Source organism: Musca autumnalis, unplaced genomic scaffold, assembly GCF_047663935.1.
Source record: "Musca autumnalis isolate F117 unplaced genomic scaffold, ASM4766393v1 scaffold_3, whole genome shotgun sequence".
Classification (NCBI taxonomy): Eukaryota; Metazoa; Arthropoda; class Insecta; order Diptera; family Muscidae; genus Musca; species Musca autumnalis.
Genome location: NW_027411866.1, coordinates 193,452,901 through 193,474,220, shown reverse-complemented (window position 1 = coordinate 193,474,220; position 21,320 = coordinate 193,452,901). Strand labels below are relative to the sequence as shown.

At 38.1% G+C, this 21,320-nt stretch overlaps 1 protein-coding gene across 3 annotated transcripts in view; it reads left to right on the top strand.

Annotated features, from left to right (window-relative positions):
- The window catches only part of LOC141398640 (uncharacterized), a 308,082-nt gene that overhangs the window by 247,924 nt on the left and 38,838 nt on the right, over window positions 1-21,320 (top strand). For all 3 annotated transcript variants that reach the window (XM_073976143.1, XM_073976145.1, XM_073976144.1), the window contains 3 exons: window positions 12,108-13,263; window positions 13,327-13,534; window positions 13,604-14,247. In XM_073976143.1, the coding sequence (XP_073832244.1) occupies window positions 12,108-13,263; window positions 13,327-13,534; window positions 13,604-14,247 (2,008 nt within the window). The remainder of the gene's footprint in view (window positions 1-12,107; window positions 13,264-13,326; window positions 13,535-13,603; window positions 14,248-21,320) is intronic.

The window sequence follows — 21,320 nt, the reverse complement described above, 5'->3', positions numbered from 1 at the left end:
TGAATACAAGTTGCTACAACAAAAATCAGAACGATTCGAGAGCAGGTCCTAAACTGAACTATTCCGAAATTTTGTGTGAAATGTACCCGAAGGAGTGGACCGATTGAGTCCATATTGGAACCTCATCTAAGTCTGATAGAAATTTTACAATGCGCAAAGTATGGACCAAATCGGTTATTCCCTTCAAGAGTTAGTGTGCGCACAAAATTTCCGAACATTTTGGAACTTTTGTGGGGAAAGTACCCGAAGGAGTGGACCAATATAACCCATCTTCGAACTTAAAATAAGATTGGACAAAATATTACGACCGAATCGGTTGATCCATTCGAGAGTTATCGTGCACTCCAGCCAGCCAGAGAGACAGACACACGGGCATGGCTAAATAAAACCCAAATAGTCTGAAACGAATTTCGTCCGAACACACTTTGGGTCCAAACCCATTATTTCGATGAGTCACATATTTCCCGTATGAAAGTGTATATGTATACCCACGTTAGCATAAATGCTGAGGGTATAAAAATGTGAACTTTAACCGCGATTTATTTAAAAAGCGTTCTGTCGATTTTAGTTCTCCCATCTATGAACATTCTATTCTCAGAATCCGCAAAAACATACCAGGTTTAAGCACCTTTCATTTAAAGTTAGTTCAGGCGCACCGTGAGGATGTATATTCCGCCGACAAATAGCTTTACGCCATGTTATTGGTCTAAAATTGGCTAGCTTTTGGGTGACAATATTCGTCTGGTACAAGGGCATGTCAATAGCGCGATTCTGTAACCAACTAAAGATCAATCCCGTGATCAAATCCACATCAGATTGACATAGTGTTGGTCGAGGAGAATGATGAGTACATATGTGTTTTATTTCGATTTGGGAGCAACACATTCCGAAATTTTTGATCCGAATTATATTTATCCGTACCGGAACTGAAGAAAATAACGGACCATGGTTTTGTTAAGTCTGTCACAGCCGTCTCCAACACAAGTTTATATAGATGAGATGCATGAATTGGGTGCACTTCAGGGACTGTTCGGGGTTAGACCGGATATGTGTCGCCTCTGCAATCTCCGATACCGCATATGCCTTGGCAGCAACTCAGACCGCACATTGCTCCACCACCTGGCAGTACATTGTTTTTGCAATTTAATTACAATGATCTCCGTCGGTCGAAACCGACTGGTCTTGAGGGACTTGAATGCACATCATAAGTTGTTGCATGCGGTCCTAGGAAACGATCAGAGGGACATATTGTTGTTCGAGGAGATTGATAACTCTACGTTTTTCACGGTTAATGAGGACGAACCTACCAAATTTATAGGAGAGTGTCACAGTTCGCCAGGCATAACCGTATTCTCGCATGGCGTCAGATGGCTACCCGTCGTTTCGCTTGGGTCAGACCACCTCAACATAATTGTCTCTATGAGCAGATAGTTCGATTTCATCACATTTGAGCGCCGCACTTTCATCAGTCATAGGAAAGCTAGTTGGCCTAGTTTTGTAGAGTTCACTAATCACTGATTTAGAGCGCTGTCCAACTCTTCTGATGTTTGGGTTGCAGAAAGCAAGTTTTGAGACATCATCACTTCTGCAGCCGCTCCCTATATACCTGCTGGTCGAATACCCGAAGTGAGACCAAAATTCCCAGCAGAGGTGACGACATTGATCCCAGAGTCAGTGATCTGACAATTAAAGTTAACGGGTTGGTCGGTGAGCATAAGCGGAACAGTTGGAGCCGGAATAAATGGTCAGGGTGGTCCCGCTACTGAAGCCAGACAAGGAATCCAGCAATGGTGAATCGTACAGACCGATTTCGCTTCTGTCGCCCGTAGCACAGATCCTTGGCTTTTATCATCCACAGCGTTCGAAATAGCTATCTAGTTGCCGATCATCAGCATGGATTCCGTAAGCAACACAGCACGACAACAGCGCTGCACGCCATCTATATTAGGACTCAACCAGAGTGATAGAATAGTGATGGTGGCGCTCGACTTATCAAAACGCTTTGACACTGTCAAGCACTCCACCCTGTTTGAGGAAATCGAACAGACTACTTACTGTCCGGCCAAGTTTGAAACGTTGGATAATAAATTATATGTGTGGACGCCAGTCGTACGTAGAATTCAGGAACAAGAATACGAAGCTCAAAACGGCATCCATATGCCGAGGATTGTCCAATCTTGGCGCCAGTTACCTTTTTTGATGTCATTTGTGAAAGGCTGAACTTCTATTTGACTGATCTTAACACCTTTTCCGACGCGAGGAATATGCAAATATTCGCCACTAAATCTACGGCCACTCTGTTCAGCACATGGATGGCAGACCTGAGAGTAGAGTTGAATGTCATAGTCGATGGTATCAGAATTCCGACAACAAACTACCCCAAAATTCTACTGATCACATTCGACAGCATGTTTATCTCGTCCGTGCATACCACAGCTATCTGCGACAAGCTGAGAGGTGGGAACAAGGTCCTCAAATCCCTAGCCGGCAGCACTTGGAGTTCAGATTAAGAAACCTTGTTGACATCATCTTACGGGATAGGTCGGTCTGTGGTGGTCCACTAATATGAATGCAACGTGGTACACTAATACGAATGCAACGCAATGGAAATATATTCAAATATTCAAACGTGTGGAGCTATTTTTTTCCTTTTCTCTCCCATCGGACGCCTCCCCAGGTGGTGGATAGTGGAACGCTCATCAGATATGGCGGGTACCGCAAAAATAAAATATGCGGGGCGAACCAAAAGAAAAAAAAAAGGGAGCGTCTGATCAACAGTTGGCGGCGGCAAACAGCGTCTGAACTCCAGGAGGAGCGGCTGAATATGTAGAAGGAAAACTATAAACCCTCCAGATGGCAAGGGGAACCCGCTGAAGTACCTCTCTCCCTAAAAACTATACAATTATCAATTATGAATGATGAAATAAATACACGGCCCTTAGTCTCCGGCAACACAAGGGTGCTAAGAATCCCCGGAGGTAAAAAACAACATTTAAGAATTGCTACATGGAATGTAAGGAGTCTCTATGAAGCAGGAAAACTAGCCAACACTATTATGGAAATGAACAGATTAAACATCGATATACTCGGAATAAGTGAGACCTGGTGGCCACAAAGCGGCGAATTTAGCTCCCAAAACATGAAAATATACTTCTCTGGCAACTCCAGCGAAAATCACAGAAACGGTGTCGGGATTATAGTAAAAAGTAACATAGCGCAATGCGTAAAGGGTTCTATCTTCAAATCGGATCGGACTATGCTACTTAAAATTAAATGTAAACCAATTGACATGAACATAATCCAAGTATACGCACCTACTGCGGACAAAGGTAATCATGAAATTGAAGCTTTTTACGAGGAAATTGAAGACTTACTAAGAATGACAAAGAGGCACGAAATTACAATAATTCAAGGCGATTTTAACGCTAAAATAGGAGCAGAAAAGTGCCAAGGCGTAACAGGTAACTATGGCCTAGGCGAAAGAAATGACAGGGGTGATAGACTAATTCAGTTCTGTCAAGAACATAAAATGATGGTAACAAACACAATGTTCTGCCTTCCCCCAAGACGACTATACACATGGAAATCGCCACAGGATCGAAGGGACAATATTGTGAGAAACCAAATAGATTTTATATTAATTAATGCCAGATTCGGATCCTCGGTTAAGAAATGCTCAACATATCCAGGCGCTGATGTTCCTTCAGATCACAATCTTCTGATGATGCAGCTGCGCACAAAAATTGTTGCAAATAGAAAAAAGAATATCCGTCGTAAACTCAATGTGGCAAAACTTGAAAATACCACCTTGAAAGCAAATCTTCGAGATAATATAAATCGAGAACTAAGAAATATAAATACTGAAAACATTGACGACTTGTGGAACGCACTAAGGACTACGCTCAAACCCCTAGCAGATAATACCCTCGGATACGGCAAAAAATCTACACAGAAGGAATGGATGACACAGGATATTCTCAACATGATGGAAGAGAGACGAAAACATAAACGAGAACTAAACAGGGAAATCCAAGTCGCTATACGCATGGCAAAAAACAATCATATAAATAAGCAATGTCAGGAGATTGAACGATTGAAAAGCCTTCACGACGACTTTAATCTCCATAAAAAGTTAAAAGAAATGGCTGGTGTATACAGCAAAACTCATTCAAAAGTACTATATAATGATAATAATGATCCTGTGTTTGATACAGAAGAAAAGAAGATTATTTGGAGAAATTATATAAAACAAATTTTTACAGATGAAAATCGAACAACTCTCGAACAACGGACTCAACAATCTCTTACAGGAAATCCCATCAGTCGAAGAGAAGTTGAAACAGCAATAAATACTCTGAGAGATAGGAAAGCTTGTGGCCCTGACGAGATTCCCTCGGAAATCCTTAAATTAATAGATGACGAAAACATCGCACTTTTAACAAAATTATTTAACCATGTATATGATACAGGTCGATACCCACAAGACTGGTTAAAATCTACATTTATTACCATTCCGAAAAAATGCAACGCAAAATATTGTAACGAACACAGACTTATAAGTCTCATGAGCCATGCCCTAAAAATTTTTCTACGGATAATTCACTCCAGAATATACTCAACGTGCGAAAAAGCCATGGGAACATTTCAGTTTGGATTTAAGGAAGGTATGGGAACCCGAGAAGCACTTTTTTCTATACAAACATTGGTCCAGAAATGTAAAAACGCACAAAAAGACGTATTTCTATGCTTCATAGATTACGAAAAAGCTTTTGATACAGTGCTACACGATAAGTTGATTGACATCCTCATCTCCATTGGCCTAGACCAGAAAGATGTACATTGTATCAAAAGTCTATATTGGCATCAAAGTGCACAAATAGAAGTGGACGGGGAAATGACAGATAGAATTGACATATCTAAGGGAGTGAGACAAGGGTGCATATTGTCACCCTTGCTATTCAATATCTACTCAGAAAAAATCTTTCATGAATCCATAAACAAAATCCCAATCGGCATTCATATAAACGGAACATTTCTGAACAACATAAGATATGCTGATGATACAACCTTACTGGCGCATAGCATATCTGGACTCCAGAACCTTGTGAATAAACTCGCAATACACAGCGAAAAATACGGTCTGAAAATTAACATCCGCAAAACCAAATTCATGGTTATAAGCAAGAAGAATGAACACAATAATACAACATTAAAAATTCACAATACCTATGTTGACAGAGTTAAAAGTTTCAAATACCTGGGAGTTACAATAACTGAACAGTGGCAGTCCTCGCAAGAAATAAGATGCAGAATTGAACAGGCCAGAGAAGCATTTTCAAAATATAAGAGAGTACTTACGAGTCATGACATTAATCTTGAAACAAAGATTCGTTTTATCAAAACATATGTCTGGTCAGTGTTATTATATGCAACGGAAGTATGGACAATTAAAAGTGCTGATATAAGAAGACTGGAAGCTTTTGAGATATGGATTTATAGGAGAGTACTCAAAATTCCTTAGACAGCCCATATGACAAATACCGATGTACTGAGAAGGATGCACTGCGAAAGAGAACTTATCTCAGTAATAAAAAGACGAAAGACTGCATACCTGGGGCATATAATGCGAAATCAAAAATATAAATTGCTACAAAATATAATCCACATAAAGATAGAAGGAAGACCTGTTAGAGGAAGAAAGGAGACAACATGGATGGATAATATTACAGAATGGACGGGCATCCGAGATACTACAACCCTATTATCAAAGGCTAGAGATAGAAATGCGTTTGCAGACATAATAAGCAATCTTTAAACAAATATTGTATATATACGTATTTATTAAAACAAATCTATTTATAATTGTATTGGTCGCTAACATTCGGAAAACGAATTGGCAAATAAAGAAGAAAAAGATTCAAACGAGTCCTCGGTCGGGTGTTCGCTTGAGAGCCATCCTAATCACCATATGGTGGATAGGACTCTCCCACCCAGGCATGTCAGTATCAACAATGAGAGGTCCGACGTTATAACAAGCCTATCAAGTAGATTTAAATAGCATTCACACGGATGTAGTCGCAGATGCCATAAACAACTATCGTGTGAATGCGGTACTCGAAAAATATACCCCATCTATCGCAGCTGGGGAGCGTAAGCTGCCACGACAAATCAGAGAGATTTAAATATCATTCACACTGATGCAGTCGCAGATGCCATAAACAACTATCGTGTGAATGCAGTACTCGGAGAATATCCACCATCTATCGCAGCTGTGGAGCGTAAACTGCCACGACAAATCAGAGTGGTTTTGGCTCAGCTACGCTCGAGATGGTGCAGCCATCTGAATTCCTACAGGGCAAGGATCGATCGCACGACACACTGCGATGGGTTGTAGCTTTGTGGCTACAACTCACCGAAGCAGTCACATTTCAAGAACTGGAGATGGACCCAAAAAATTAAGCAGAAAAATGAACTTACAAACATATAATAAATATACTGTTACAACAACAACATAACCATGTCCACACATATCAGTAGAGAACTGAATCAGAACAGGCAGTGCCACCGAACAATAATGGTAGCTTTTGACCGATCGAGGCCTTCGTCTACCATAACAAGCCGATTGATGACATAGATAAGAACATAAACTTAAGTCTATTATCGTTAAACAACCTAATTGCATATAAGACTGGAAAGTTGGCAAGGGATACCAGTGGAGGCGAATCGTACAGCCGATTTCGCTTCCGTTGCCAATGGTGCAGATTGCCATATCCACACAGACAAGGACTGAATCAGAACAGGCCATGCTACCCAACGACCCAAGTCACGTTACTTCTTAACCTATCGAAGTCCTTCGATACCGTCAACCTTGCCAAGCTATTCGAGAAAACAGAGGATGTTAAATGTCTACATGTTAATTTAGTATAGCTCTTCTATCTGTGGAATATGTAAATATCCCCCGCTAAATCGACTGATTCACTGTTCTCCACCTCTACTGATGAAATGAGACTACATACAAAGAAGAAATTTTGTAGAAGCAATCATATTCTAAGAACAAAATATGGTCTTTTAAAAATCTGAAAATATATGTTGTTGCTTCAACAATATATTTTGTTTCAGGCAGCATAATGTCACAAAGTATATTGTTGAATCAACAATACTTATTTTCAGATTTTTAAAATACTGTATTTTGCTTTTAGAATATGGTTGCTCCTACAATATATCTTCTTTGCGCGACCTCTGAACAAATTGGCTGAGAGTGTCTATGTTCCGTTCACCATATCGACTGCTGAAATCACAGATCACCAACTACTCTAAGATTTTTAAGACGTCCACAAGTGTCCTTACTATTTTAAATATGATCAGAAACAGAAAGTAAAGTTAACCTTGTTGGCCCCTTATATGCTCATCTAAGGCACCTGTGTGGTGTGCAAACACGAGGTCTACGCTGGGGAAGAATTTCTGAACACCCCAGAATGTTGATCTCAGTAGTGCAAGAGGGTGCCTCCTCATGACAGCAGTGGGCCCTCATCATGAGGGGGTGAAGATTTTACAGGTTCATCATCATAACTAGATCTTGTAAATGCAGTACCTTTTTGGTGTTATCGTTAGGTATCACTACCACAATTTTGTGTTCCCCTACCCGGCGAGTAATTTTAGGTCAAATAAGATCCCGACTTTGTAGCCGCCTAAATTCGTATTGAACATGTATGCTAAATGCAAAATAAATAAACAACAACATCATGTCGAAGTCGTATCAATCTTGAGAATACAGCCCCATTTCATCAATAACTGGCCAAATTTTAGAGTATTTACCAATCATCATATTCAAGAAGTACCCAAACTTTAGGATTATATTACCATTGCTGCAGCTTTTAGCTTTTCATCAAATCATAGTGTTTGAATTTCCCTGAATCATTGCCACCTTTATCATTCTCGATATCTGGATAAAGAACAGTGTTGTCCCTTTACTGAGGCCAGACCAGAATGTAAATGGAAGGTGCTTATGCCTGGGAAGTTTTCGCGGATCCTAAAACAGCAATGTTCATAGATAAGAAAAATAAAAAAATCAACGGAGGGCTTTTTAACTAAGTCACTGTCAAAGTTCACATTTTTAGGGTTTTTTGTTTTCACGATTTTGCTTGGAAACGGCAAGTCCTGTCGAAATGAGATTAGAGAAAATGTTGTTGCTGTGAAAATTCTCTACAAGATTGGCCTTTATAATATTTTCGTACGTTTTACCATTTTTGAGATTTAAAAGTTCAAATTGGGACAATGCGATGACTGTATCGCCTCCTTATAAACAATGACTCTTAATTTCCCAACTTAAACTTATATATCCCAATAATTGTACAAACTAGGAAAAAATTACAAAAGCCAATAGTGTAGAGAATTTTCACCATAAAATTTTCTCTAGTTCCATTTCTTTAAGTCTTGACGTTTTCAAGCAAAATCGCAAAAACCTAACAAAACAAGTAAAAAAGTATCAGTCGGTTTTACCGACAGAGATATACCCTCAGCCTGTGTGAATTGAAACGTCCATCTAAAGCTTTTTGGAATTTGGTTTGAAGCTCAAAAGTGTTGCGGAGGGTGTACTTGAAGGAATGGATCGACGTAGTCCATTTTTGAAGTGGATCTTATTTTGGGAGTCATTCCTTTTGGTAGATATTGCCCAGCAGTAATTTCAGTTAGTCTGAAGGCATGGACTTGCCCGCGAAAAAAACATAATATCTAGCTTTTTTACAGCATTCGTGCTATTTTCTCAGGAAGTAGAGACTTGCCCCTGAAAAACATGTACCGTCGTAATAGCAGCGAATGAAAGTTGTTACAACAAAGATCAAAGCGATTCGATAGCAGCCTTAAACTGCATTTTTACGAAATTTTCTGTGAGAGGTACTCGAAGGAGTTGACATATATAGCCGATTTTCGAACCTGATCTATGTCTCGTAGAAACATAACGATGTGCAAAGTATGGACCAAATCGGTTCTTACCTTCGAGAGTTATCGTGTGCACTATTTTAGTGAAAAGTGTCGAACACTTTTAGGGGAGGTACCTAAAGGAGTGGACCGATATGGCCCATCTTAGAACTTGATTTAAGTTTGGACAAAATATTACGACTGCCAAATTCTGGACCGGATCGGTTTATCCGTTCGAGAGTTATCGTGAGCTCCATCCACTACACTTGGTGCCATAGGGGTTTTTTACAACTTCGGGGTATTTTCTCAGGAAGTATTAACTTGCCCCTGAAAAAAACATATACCGTCGTAATGGGGGCTGTGAATACAAGATGTTACAACAAAAATCAAAACGATTTGAGAGGAGTTCTTAAACTGCACTTTTCCGAAATTTTGTGTGGAAGGTACTCGAAGGAGTGGACCGATAGAGTTCATATTGGAACCTAATCTATGTCTGGTAGAAATTTTACGATGTGTAAAGTATGGACCAGATCGGTTACTATCTTTAAGAGTTATCGTTCGCACCATTTTTCCGAACATTTTCGAACTTTTGTGGGAGAGGTACCTAAAGGAGTGGACCGATATGGACCATCTTCGAAATTAAACTAAGTTTGGACAAAATATTACGAAGGCCAAATTTTGGATCAAATCGGTTCATCCGGTCGAGAGATATCGTGCGCTCCATCCACTACACTTGGTGCCATAGGGTTTTTTTACAACTTCGGGGTATTTTCTCAGGAAGTATGGACTTGCCCCTGATAAAACTTGTACTGCCGTAATGGGGGCAGAAAATACAAGTTGTTACAACAAAAATCAAAACGATTCGAGACCAGGTCCTAAACTGAACTTTTCCGAAGTACCGAAGGAGTGGACCGATAGGGTTCATATTGGAATCTCATCTAAGTCTGGTAAAATTTTTACGATGAGTAAAGTACGGACCAAATCAGTTACTACCTTTAAGAGTTATTGTTCGCACAATTTTTCCGAACAGTTTCGAACTTATGTGGGGGAGGTACCAGAACGAGTAGACCGATATGGGCCATTTTCGAACTTAAACTAAGTTTGGATAAAATATTACGAAGCTCAAATTTTGGACCAAATCGGTTCATCTGTTCGAGAGTTTTCGTGCGCACCAACCAGCCAGACAGACGTGCGAACATTGCTAAATCGACTTCAAATTGTCTGAAACGGATTTCGTCCAAGCATACTAGACCCCAAGTATAAACCATTATTTCGATGAGGCACATTTTGCCCGCATGAAAGTGTATATACCCTCGTTAGCATAAATGCTGAGGGTATTAAAACCTAAAGATGTGACCTGAATTTCTATATCTCAAAACTGCTGAACAAATCATAAAGGTCAATCCTCTAGAGAATTTTCACAGCTACAACAATTTCTTTAGCCCCATTACGATAGGACTTGCTGTTTCCAAGCAAAATCGCGAAGGCGATACATTCAGTGTATTGTCCTAATTTTAACTTCTATATCTCAAAAATGGTAAACCCTACGAAAATATCATAAGGGTAATCTTGTAGAGAATTTTCACTGCTACCACATTTTCTCTAATCCCATTTCGACATGACTTGGGGTTTCCAAGCAAAATTTGAAAAATTCAAAAAAACTCTAAAAGTATGAGCTTTGGCCGGGTTTTATTTAAAAAGGCCCCCGGCGATTTTTTTTATATTTTTTTCATCTACGAACATTGCTGTTTCAGAATTCGCAGAAACTTTCCAGGTGTAAGCACCTTCTATTTAAAGTTGGTTCAGGAGCACCGTGCGTGTCAAAGAAACTTTCTTGCCTTTATTATGGGCTGGTAAGTGGTAGAGTGATAGTAGTACCCAGTAAAATAATATGTAAATAAATAAATAAATAATGAATATAATTAGATTATATTCAGGAGTAGGAGTCCCTGTCAACGTCATGTGGAAAGAGTTGGTCCACATTAGCACCTAATTAATGGGCATACCAAAAAACATTCACAGGCATGCAGGCCTCCAGACAGTACAAACTTAATGGCCAAGTACAAAATGAGGTCCTATATCGTTCCTCCAAAAATAAAATCATGAACTCTTTGATGGTAAAGAGAAATATTTTTTTAAGAACTGACATATGTACACTCATAGATACTAACCCCGTGAGAACTCATTGTTTCAAAAGATAATTTCCCCAAGACCTTAAAAAAATTTATTTTTGTTTTAAAAATTTCCAAATTTCTGTATAAACAACAACTGTTGAAAAATGCCATTCGTCTTACTTTTACTAGGGCAATTGAAAGCGAAAGTAAGAGTCTTCGAAAAACAATTCATCTATGTATGATAACGTTTGTAAATCCCTTAACAAGTCCCATTGAACCTGAAAACAATGGTCAAGAGAAGAAAAAAAAACAACTGAAATAAGAAGCTAAACCTGGAAGCATCATCATCATCATCACCGCCAGTGTTGTTGTCATGTTGGGCATCGCCCCAAACGAAATGTGCCAAACAAAAGCCGTACAGCTCTTACCCGTACACATAGATAGCCAGGCAGATCAGCATGCAAACATACAAAATACATCATCTACTCAAATACATAGTTGTAAGATATTCAAAGTATGAAACAGAAAAAAAAACAATTGAAAACGCTCTACGATATTGATGAATAATGGTAATACGCTTTACACACAGGCCAAAATCCATATACGCCCTGCAGCAATAAATGTTGGCTGGCAAATAACGTCAATATCCACACTAGTGCCACTAAAAGATGTTGCCGTTGTCGATCGAACAATAGAATACTTATGGATGTGAACTTTCAATAGACAGTTGCATGGGAAAGACGACCGACCGACCGACAAAAAACGCATCAACATCACTTTCCATTTCATTTGAATTTCCATTAGTTAAATATTTCCATATATGTAAGGTGGTATACTTGTACATTGGTGCTATCCCTCTCCTCATCACGTGTAATGCCATGAAAGCCCATTTATTGGTTGCATTCATCCATTTATCCATGGGCCATTCATACACCATGTCGGATTCTTTCATAATAATCTGATTACAAAAATGTGTGTAATCTTTTCTTTGTAGCTTTGTTGTCTATTTGTTTTGTTGTTTCTAATTTGTATTATTTTCTTTTTCTTTTCATTCTCTCCACATTGGAACTTCTTTAGATCGAAGAAATTACCGAGGCAATGGAAACAATTGAATTAATTGTCCATGATGAGGATGATGATGATGACGAAGAAGAAGAAGGTGATTATGATGTCGTTGATGGACATAAAGCTCCATTGGAACGCCAATTTGTTGTCAACATGTCGCCACAGCCACCGCCATTGAATACCAGACGGACAAATCAATCATCTGTGGCTGCCAATAATAATGATTCCACATTCTCTTCAATATCATCAATAACTTCGGCACGTACGGTGATGGGACAACAACAGCAGCAGCAAGGTGGCCAAGAAACGCACATTGAATATCGCGACAATGTTAGGCGTCCCAGCTTTGAAATTAGCCACAGTTCAGCGCAATCGTTGCAGAAACAAACCGCCTCCACACCAAATCTCTTGGCCAGCCCGCTGCAACGTTTGGCAAACAACAATGTCGCCATCAACACGACCAACACAACCAGGGAACGTTGCAATTCCGGCAGTTATCTGGGGCGCCGATCATCTATGACTACACCCGATAGTGGAGTCAGCAGCCAATCGTTATTGACTGGTAACAGCAGTGCTGCACCGCCACCCCCTCACCTTCACGCAGCACCACCACAAGTAAAATCGATTGGCATTGGCACAACAACACGTTCATATTGTGACAAATCTGTCAATTCATCACCGGTGCGTGTTGTCTCCACCCTAACATCGCCCATAAGTGAAACCATACCCCAACCCTATGCTCTTAGCCGTGAACATGCTCTCAAGTTGGAAATAGAACAATTGCAGGAGCGGCTTAAAGATACCGAAGAGCGTTTGGAATCATTTCGTATACAACATGATACCGTGTCACAGCTGCATAGAAAGTTACGGGAGAGCAACACTCAGCTGCAAGAAGAATCAGAGATGCTGAAACTCGATGTACAACATCTCAATGAATGTGCCAATGTATTGAGGAGTGAATTGCAGGCTGCACGACATGATCGTGATGAGGCCTTGGAATTGCAGAAAGTTTTACAAACTGAGCTGGAGGAAACCAGGGCTGAAAGGAAACGGGCCCTGGAGCTCAAGGAAAAAGATGCCAAAACCATACAAGACTTGCAGAGACAGTGTAGGGAAATGGAGAGGATACTAATGCGCAAGCATCCCGATTCGGTATCGGCTCTAATAGGTAACTTGGACACATCTCAAAACATGACACCAGCAATGTATGTTAATTTGTTGTTTCTTCCAGTTGCAGCCAAAGGAGGTGGTATGTCAGGCAACGATCAGGACCGCAATAGTCGCAAACTATTGGAACAACGCATTGCCCAGTTGGAAGCTGATGCCAAGGAACAAGACTTTAAAGCCCAACAAATACTTGCCAATGTCCAGGCACGTTTTAATTCCGTGCAGGCTAAATATGAAACTCACATTGCTGACTTGGAAACACAAGTATTAAGGTAAGCTCTCAATTACCCCCCATTCTTCCTGTAAACTTAATAATCTTCCATTTCCTACACTCCTTACAGCCTTCAAGAAATCAATACAAAACTAAATGAAAAAATCGAATCACAAGTACGCACTTTGGATTATTTTGTCTCCAAGAAAGCGGAAAAATTCTACAACAATTGCACACAAACAGAGGAACCATATGTACCCGCACCCCCACTCCCAGTGGAACCCCGAACACCTGCCGTTGTGGCAGCCGCCAAACCAAAACCAAAAATAATACGCAAAACTGTTGGCACTCAAACAAACAACACCAACAATAACAGCACATGTACCCGTGATAGTAGTACCAATACAATTGGTACTGCTGTAGCTCAAGCACTTTCAGCCGGTTCCAGTACGGCCAGTAGTACAGCCAATTCAACGCCCAACAATTCTCGTCCCAATTCCAAACAAAGTGGTATACGCAAACCAATGGCCACAGCTTCGGGACAACACCTGTCTTCAGCCATTGCTTCAAAATTACCTGTTTCACAATCCGATTCAACAATTTCCCTCTCAGCTGCCCAGGCTGCCCTCAATGCCAAAGAAGATGCTCATCTCTTGGCCACCATACGTGGCATGCGTGTCGATTTGGCCATTAAGAATAAGGCAATGCAACGTTTGACCCGCGAATTGGATGAATGCAAGAAGACAATAAAGAAAATCCAAAAAGAAAAAGAAGGTAAGTAGGAAAACACCCCTGCTTCAAATAATGTTTTTTTTTTTTTTTTGGAATATGTAAAAGCTGTTAGGGATTTTTGGGAGAACGAAGCTTAATTTCTTTTTTATTTGGCAACTTCTTGCTAACAAAACAACTCCAAAGCAAATGTTGTGAATATTAGTTTTATTCATGATTGATAAACTGCAAATGAATTCTAAACATGCTTAGTCATCTCTGGGTACTTCAACTTTTTACCCTTGAGGGAAAGAGTGCAATTTCAAATTGGCATTTCTTTCATTTATTCAAAGTACATATCATGATTTTTATTAAAAATAAATTTCTCCACTATCGCAGCTTCCATATGTGGGTGTATTAGATAGACGTAGCTTTAGGACAACCACTATACTTAGTTGGCTAAATGGTTTTGGACGCGATGCGCTTTAATTTAATTAAGCAATGATACTTGGCTCTATAACACTGGTCAACGAAAAACGTTGGCTGCTTTGACATTTTCAAATCCGGATGCCGTTTTTCTCCATCAGCTTTTTTATACCCTACACCACGCCACGCCCGATTTTAAGACTTTTACCCAGATTTTCGTTTTTTGGTTGTTTTTATTAGTGTTGGGCAATCTCGTTCATTGAGCGGATCGATCTTTTTCATTCCGTTCACAAAAAAGATCGGGGTCCTTCACTTCGTTCGTTGGCTCTTTTTCATTCAACAAAACATTTTAGTCCATCATTTTCTTTTGAATATCGGTCATGGTTCCTATCTCTACATTGATTGTTCTGTGTGTACAAATTTGTGATGCTTGCGCTAACGCATCTTGCGTAAGTAGATTTTGTGTTTAAAACTAATTATGGTGGTTCTGCTGCAAATTTTGTAAGCCGCAATGTCTTGGCCATCAGAGATCTAAATGAACGACATAAACGAATGTGCTGGATAGGGATCCGTTCGTTCTTTTCACGGAATCGTTCCTTTGAGCCGGTTCGTTCATGAACGACACCACTCTAGTTTTTATATCCTCCAACATAAAATGGAGGGTATCATTAAATTTGTAATTCCGTTTGTAACACATCGAAATATTCATGGGAGTCCCCCCGTCTGTGGAAATCAAGATACAGCTCGCAATTTTTAAGATATAGCTTTGTAATTTGGTATAGAAGTTTCTATTACTCCTAGGATATTTGGTCCACGTAATATATCGCCTATAGAACGGTACCACACGATTTTCGGTATTTTAAAGGTGTTATCTTCATTATCACACCGAAATGGCTGAAATTTTGTACTTAGTCTTCGTTGAAGGTATTAAACCTTCCTCAGAATTTTGAAGGTATAGGTCCACGCCTTCATAAAGCCACCCATAGAACGGTACCTCCGGATTTCCGGTATTTTAAAGGTTGTGGCCTCAATTTTCCACCGAAATGACTGAAATTTGGTATTTAGTCTTCATTTGGAGTATAAAACTTTCCACCTGAAATTTGTGGGTACAGGTCCCCACGCCTTCATATAGCCCCATATAACGGTGCCTTCCGATTTTTATACCCTACACCACCCTGTGGTAAGGGTATTATGTGTTAGTGCATTTGTATGTAACATGCCTAAGGAAAAGAGATAGACCTATAGTTCCTTATAGGGATATGCATAGAAGAATCACTTTCTGAGTCGATTTATGCATGTCCGTCCGTCCGTTCGCAACGTACAGCATTTATTGTTCGATTTGGCTGAAAGTTGGGGAAGATAATTTTTTTGCCTAATGAAGAACGCTATTGCTTTTGGTGAAAATCGGTTCAGATTTGGATATAGCTCCCATATATATTTTCGGCCGATTTGAGGTATTTGATGCACCAAACACACTGTATCTGTCCAATTTTGATGAAATTTGGAACGTGTTACGGAATTAGGTCTATAGATAAATGTGCCAAATTATATCAAAATCGGTTCAGATTTGGATATAGCTCCCATATAAAATTTCGGCCGATTTTTGGTATTTGGTGCACGAAACACGTTATATGCGAATGCAAGTTGCTTCAACAAAAATCAACATGATTTGAGAGCAGGTCTTAAAGTGAATTTATCCAAAATTTTGTGTGGGAGGTACCCGAAGAAATCGACAAATATAGTCCATATTCGAACCTGATCTATATCTGGTAGATAAATACTTGCCCCTGATGAAACTTGTACCGTCGTATGGGAGGCAGTAAATACAAGTTGGCACAACAAAAATCAAAGCGATTCGAGAGCAGGTCCTAAACTGAACTTTTCCGAACTTTTGTGTGGAACGTACCAGAGGGAGTGGACCGATTGAGTCCATATTGGAACCCCATCTAAGTTTGGTAGAAATTTCACGATGTGCAAAGTATGGACCAAATCGGTTACTCCCTTCAAGAGTTATCGTGCGCACAAATTTTCCATCTTCGAACTTAAACTAAGTTTGGACAAAATATTGCGAAAGCCAAATTTTGGACCAAATCGGTTCAGCCGTTCGAGAGTTATCGTGCGCACCAGCCGGCCAGACAGACAGATGGGGTGCTAAGTGCATAATCCAATTTATTGTTCAATTACTTCAGCTATTTTAAAAATCAAAATATAAATACAAATAAAAAATAATTAATTAATATGTTACAGTGTTTTATTTATAAATTCGCTTAAAGCTAGAAAACAATGTTTCATTATGGAATCTTTCAAATAAAACGATACGTTTAATATTGTCACAATTTTTAATTCAAATGCAAGCATTTTATTTGAGAGATTCCATCATGAAAAATTATTTTCTAGTTTTAAGTGCATTTATAAATAAAACACTAACTTAATTTTTTTAATTATTTTTTCTTTTTAACTTTTCAGTAATTGAATTTTTTGACCACTAAGAACCCCATAACCAAATTATAGCCAATTTATGCCGAAAATGTAGTTAAAACTTAAAAATGCTTGAAATCGTGTGTACCGTATATATAGGGGCTACACCAAAACCTGGACTTATGTGCACAATTTTTGGTGGGGAAGTTTCTGTACCATTGGGAACTCCAAAGTTACAGCTAATTCGGGCTGAAAATGAAGGTAAAATCCTTAAAATACCTGAAATCGGCTGGTACCGCTATATGGAGGCTATACCAAAACCTTTACTTATGTCCAACATTTTTGTGATGGCGTTTCTCTACCATTGGGAGCTCCAATTGACACGTTACAGCCAATTCTGGTTAAAAATGAAGATAAATCCCTCAAAATACCTGGAATCGGGTAAGAAAAAGAAAAAATGGACCCACATTGGTTTTGGTTTCATATTCATGTATTGGTAAAGTTTTAGTTCGATTGGTCAACTGCAACTGTGTGAAAAATGAGTTACTAGATTTGAACTAAACAGACACCAAAAGCAAGTTAAACAAAACACTTTAAAAAGACCCATATTGGTTTTGGTTTCATATTCATGTATTGTTATCACAATCTGAATAGTGTGCAAAGTTTCAGTTCGATTGGTCAACTGCAACTGTGTTAAAAATGAGTTACTAGATTTGCACTAAACAGACACCAAAGCAAGTTAAATAAAACACTATAATATGCTTTAATTTTCAAAAAAGGTTCGGAGGCTCTTCAATATAAAGTGAAAAATATGATGGTAACATAAATTATTATGAGGATTATGACGTTTACTACTTTTTATACGTTTACAACTTTCTGACAGTCGAAGACCTACAAAATCATCATACAGACCATCTCTGGTTCTATCGTCGATGACTTATTGCATTTCTTCCATCGGAGGAATATGAAAATATCCTTCTCTAAATCCTCTGCCACACTGTTCACCACGTGGACGGCTGAAATGAGGCTTTATCTGAACATACTGGTGGATGGTGTCCTAATTCCGACTACTAACTACCCCAAGATATAGAGTGTAACATTAGACAGCATGTTTAAGTCGCGATAGATCATAAGTAGGAGCAAGGTTCTCAAGTCGTTGGCCGGCAGCACTTGGATAACTGACTAAAAACTTTGTTGACCTCTTATAAAGCAACTAGCAAAGTGCCCGCTCCTTCATATGCGGAAAGAGTATAAAAAAGAATAAACAATGTTTGATATGGAAATGGTGAACACTGAAAATGTTGTTGTACTAATACCTATTTTAATAAATATTTATTTTTATTTAAGTACATTATAGCACTATTTTCAAAAAAAAAAAAAAAAAAAGAAAAAAAAATCGGCCGTATTTTAATTAAGGGCTTTCTGTCCTCAGGAGGTAAAAAAACATTCTTGTAAAAAAAATGTTCACCTAGGTCTACGTTTCCAAATAAACTTACTGAAACGTTCAGAATAAATAAAGACGATTGATTTCTGCGTATAAAAAGTTTTTTGTTAAAGAAGTTATTGAAGGGAGAATATCCACAAACAAGAAACAAGGGAACTGATAATATTGTGTGGCGAGAGTCGAAACTATTGTCTTCCCTGCCTTACCCCTTGGAAAACAATGCCAAATGTTATCCACTAATAGATTAGTTGCTTTAAAATATTAAAACAAAAACGATGGGATTAAGCTGGATATTTTGAGCAGAAAAGCAAAATTGAAGGGCTATCCCAATAAAAAAAAAACGCCACCAATGTTTATAAATAAAGAATTTTGTTGAAAATATAGAAACCGTCTTCGCGTTCACATAACCTTATCTCAAATTTTACAGCTTTATTTATACTTATTTGCCCAACACCTATGGTATTGCATGTATAAATTTATAAAGTCCACCTCCATATCGACACCTCCAAATAATAGTATGCTAAGTCTGAAAAGTGAGTTTTGCAGGAGAAGCTCTCAAAGTTTACAGTTTTCTTTGACCTTCACTACTATTCTGAGTAAACATTTGTTTATAACTTCTGTTCGGATTGACCGATCATTACCAAAATTTGACAGAATTTAAATTAAAGGACGTAAAATGTAAAACTGTAAAGAACTTGAAAACATGCTAAGTCGACTTAGCATACTATTGTTTGGAGGCGTCGATATATCAACGATACACACCAACACTCACCCTGACTGCAAAAAATACAGATCACGGGGAATTTTCTTTCAGAATAACCCCAATTATAAGTCCACTTTTTGATATAGCCATAAAAATTTCTTAAGTATTTCAGCCATGTAAAACTTATCTATAAGTGAGGTCTTAGGACACGACGTGCGGTCTCGACTATAAAAATAGTTCCCATATGACTTAGCTAATATGAATCGATGTGCATACATTGCTCATGTGTCCTTAAAAAAATAAGTTCAAGTAGTACAAATTTTGGTCTCCAAAAATGTTTGCAAATTCCATTTTTTCTGTTTTATCATTCATGCTTTTATTTTTTTTAATTTTTATTCATAGGTGGGTTATACAAGTTAATTAATTGCATTTTTATCTTTCGAATTTCTTATAACTAATCAACTTATTCAATCCGTTTAACCAATTATAAATATGAGATTACGTAACTTTTTTCTAACTTCTCCAGACTATATTTTAATCTTTAGCATTACTAATTTTAATTCGAATCACTGTTTCCTAAGATGCGCTAAAAAAATCCAATTAAGTTACCCTGATTCGTTAATATATTCTACCACCCAACAAATTTCGATTAACTCCCTCCATTAGAGATACGTTATACAAATTATTAACCATTAAAAGCAGCAAACATAATAATTTTTGATTGATATTTTTTTGGTTTATTTTCTTTTCTATCATTGCCGCCGCCGACAAATGTGGGAAATAATACTTTTCGTATCACCATAAATTATAATCGCTCGCTTTGTTTATTGACATTTCATTCAAATTAATGTAACATTTACATGAAAATTAAAAATGCATTTCTGTTCAAGATGTGACTTGGCAAGGTGCATTTGATTTTGAATTTGTGTTTTGATTGCAGGGTGGTGGTTTCTTTGCCTTCTTTACGAAATGTATGCGCGTATTCAAAAAGTAATCAAATTCAGGTAGCTATCAGTAAGAGGTGTATCTTATGTGCTTAGCATTCGGATGGATATTTCCGTCATGTCACCGCTCATATGCAATATTCATGTAGTTTAGTTGTAATGAACGGTGACAGTTTTAGGAAAATAAAACTTTGATTGCAGCTCTAATGCCAAAATGGTTTATGATAAGGAAAATAAAGCATTGTCCAACAATGTTTTATTTTATTTGTAGCATTTAAAATTGTTAGTGGGTGAATACATACTTTCTAATTAATGGTAGTTCCTAATAATACACGCACATGTGTATACATAAAAACTCAAAGATTTGTAGGATTTAAAGACTTTTTGAGACAAAGTTAATTATAAAGATGTTATAAAGACCATAAGCCAAATAGGAGTGAATATTTAAGAATATTTTTTCAAAAGACCATAAGCCAAATGGGCGTGGATTTTTAGGCATATTTTTTTAAGCGACCCTTAATCAGGCAAATAGCCCTGAATTTTTAAGAATATTTTTTAAGCGACCATCAACCAGCCAAATAGTCGTGGATTTTAAGGAATATTTTTCAAAAGACCATCAGCCAAATAGGCGTGGATTTTTAAGAATATTTTTTCAAAAGACCATCAGCTCAACATCAGTGATTTTTTAAGAATGTTTTTTCAAATGACCATCAGCCAAATATTGTCAAGCGGCTATTAATCAGCCAAATAGCCGTTGATTTTTAAGAATACTTTTTCCAGCGAACATCAATCAGGCAAATATCCGTGAATTTTTAAGAATATTTTTTCAAGCCAAATATCCTTGCATTTTTTAGAATATTTTTTCAAGCGACCATCAATCAGCCAAATAGCCGTGGATTTTTAAGAATATTTTTTCAAGCCAAATATCCTTGCATTTTTTATAATATTTTTTCAAGCGACCATCAATCAGCCAAATAGGATTTTTAAGAATATTTTTTTACCAGCGACCATCAATCAGCCAAATAAGCGTGGATTTTTAAGAATATTTTTTCAGGCGACCATCAATCAGCCAAATAGGTGTGGATTTTTAATAATATTATTTTCAGGCGACCATCAATCAACCAAATAGGCGTGGATTTTATAGAATATTTTTTTTAACAACTATCAATCATCAAATAGCCGTAGACTTTTAAGAATATTTTTT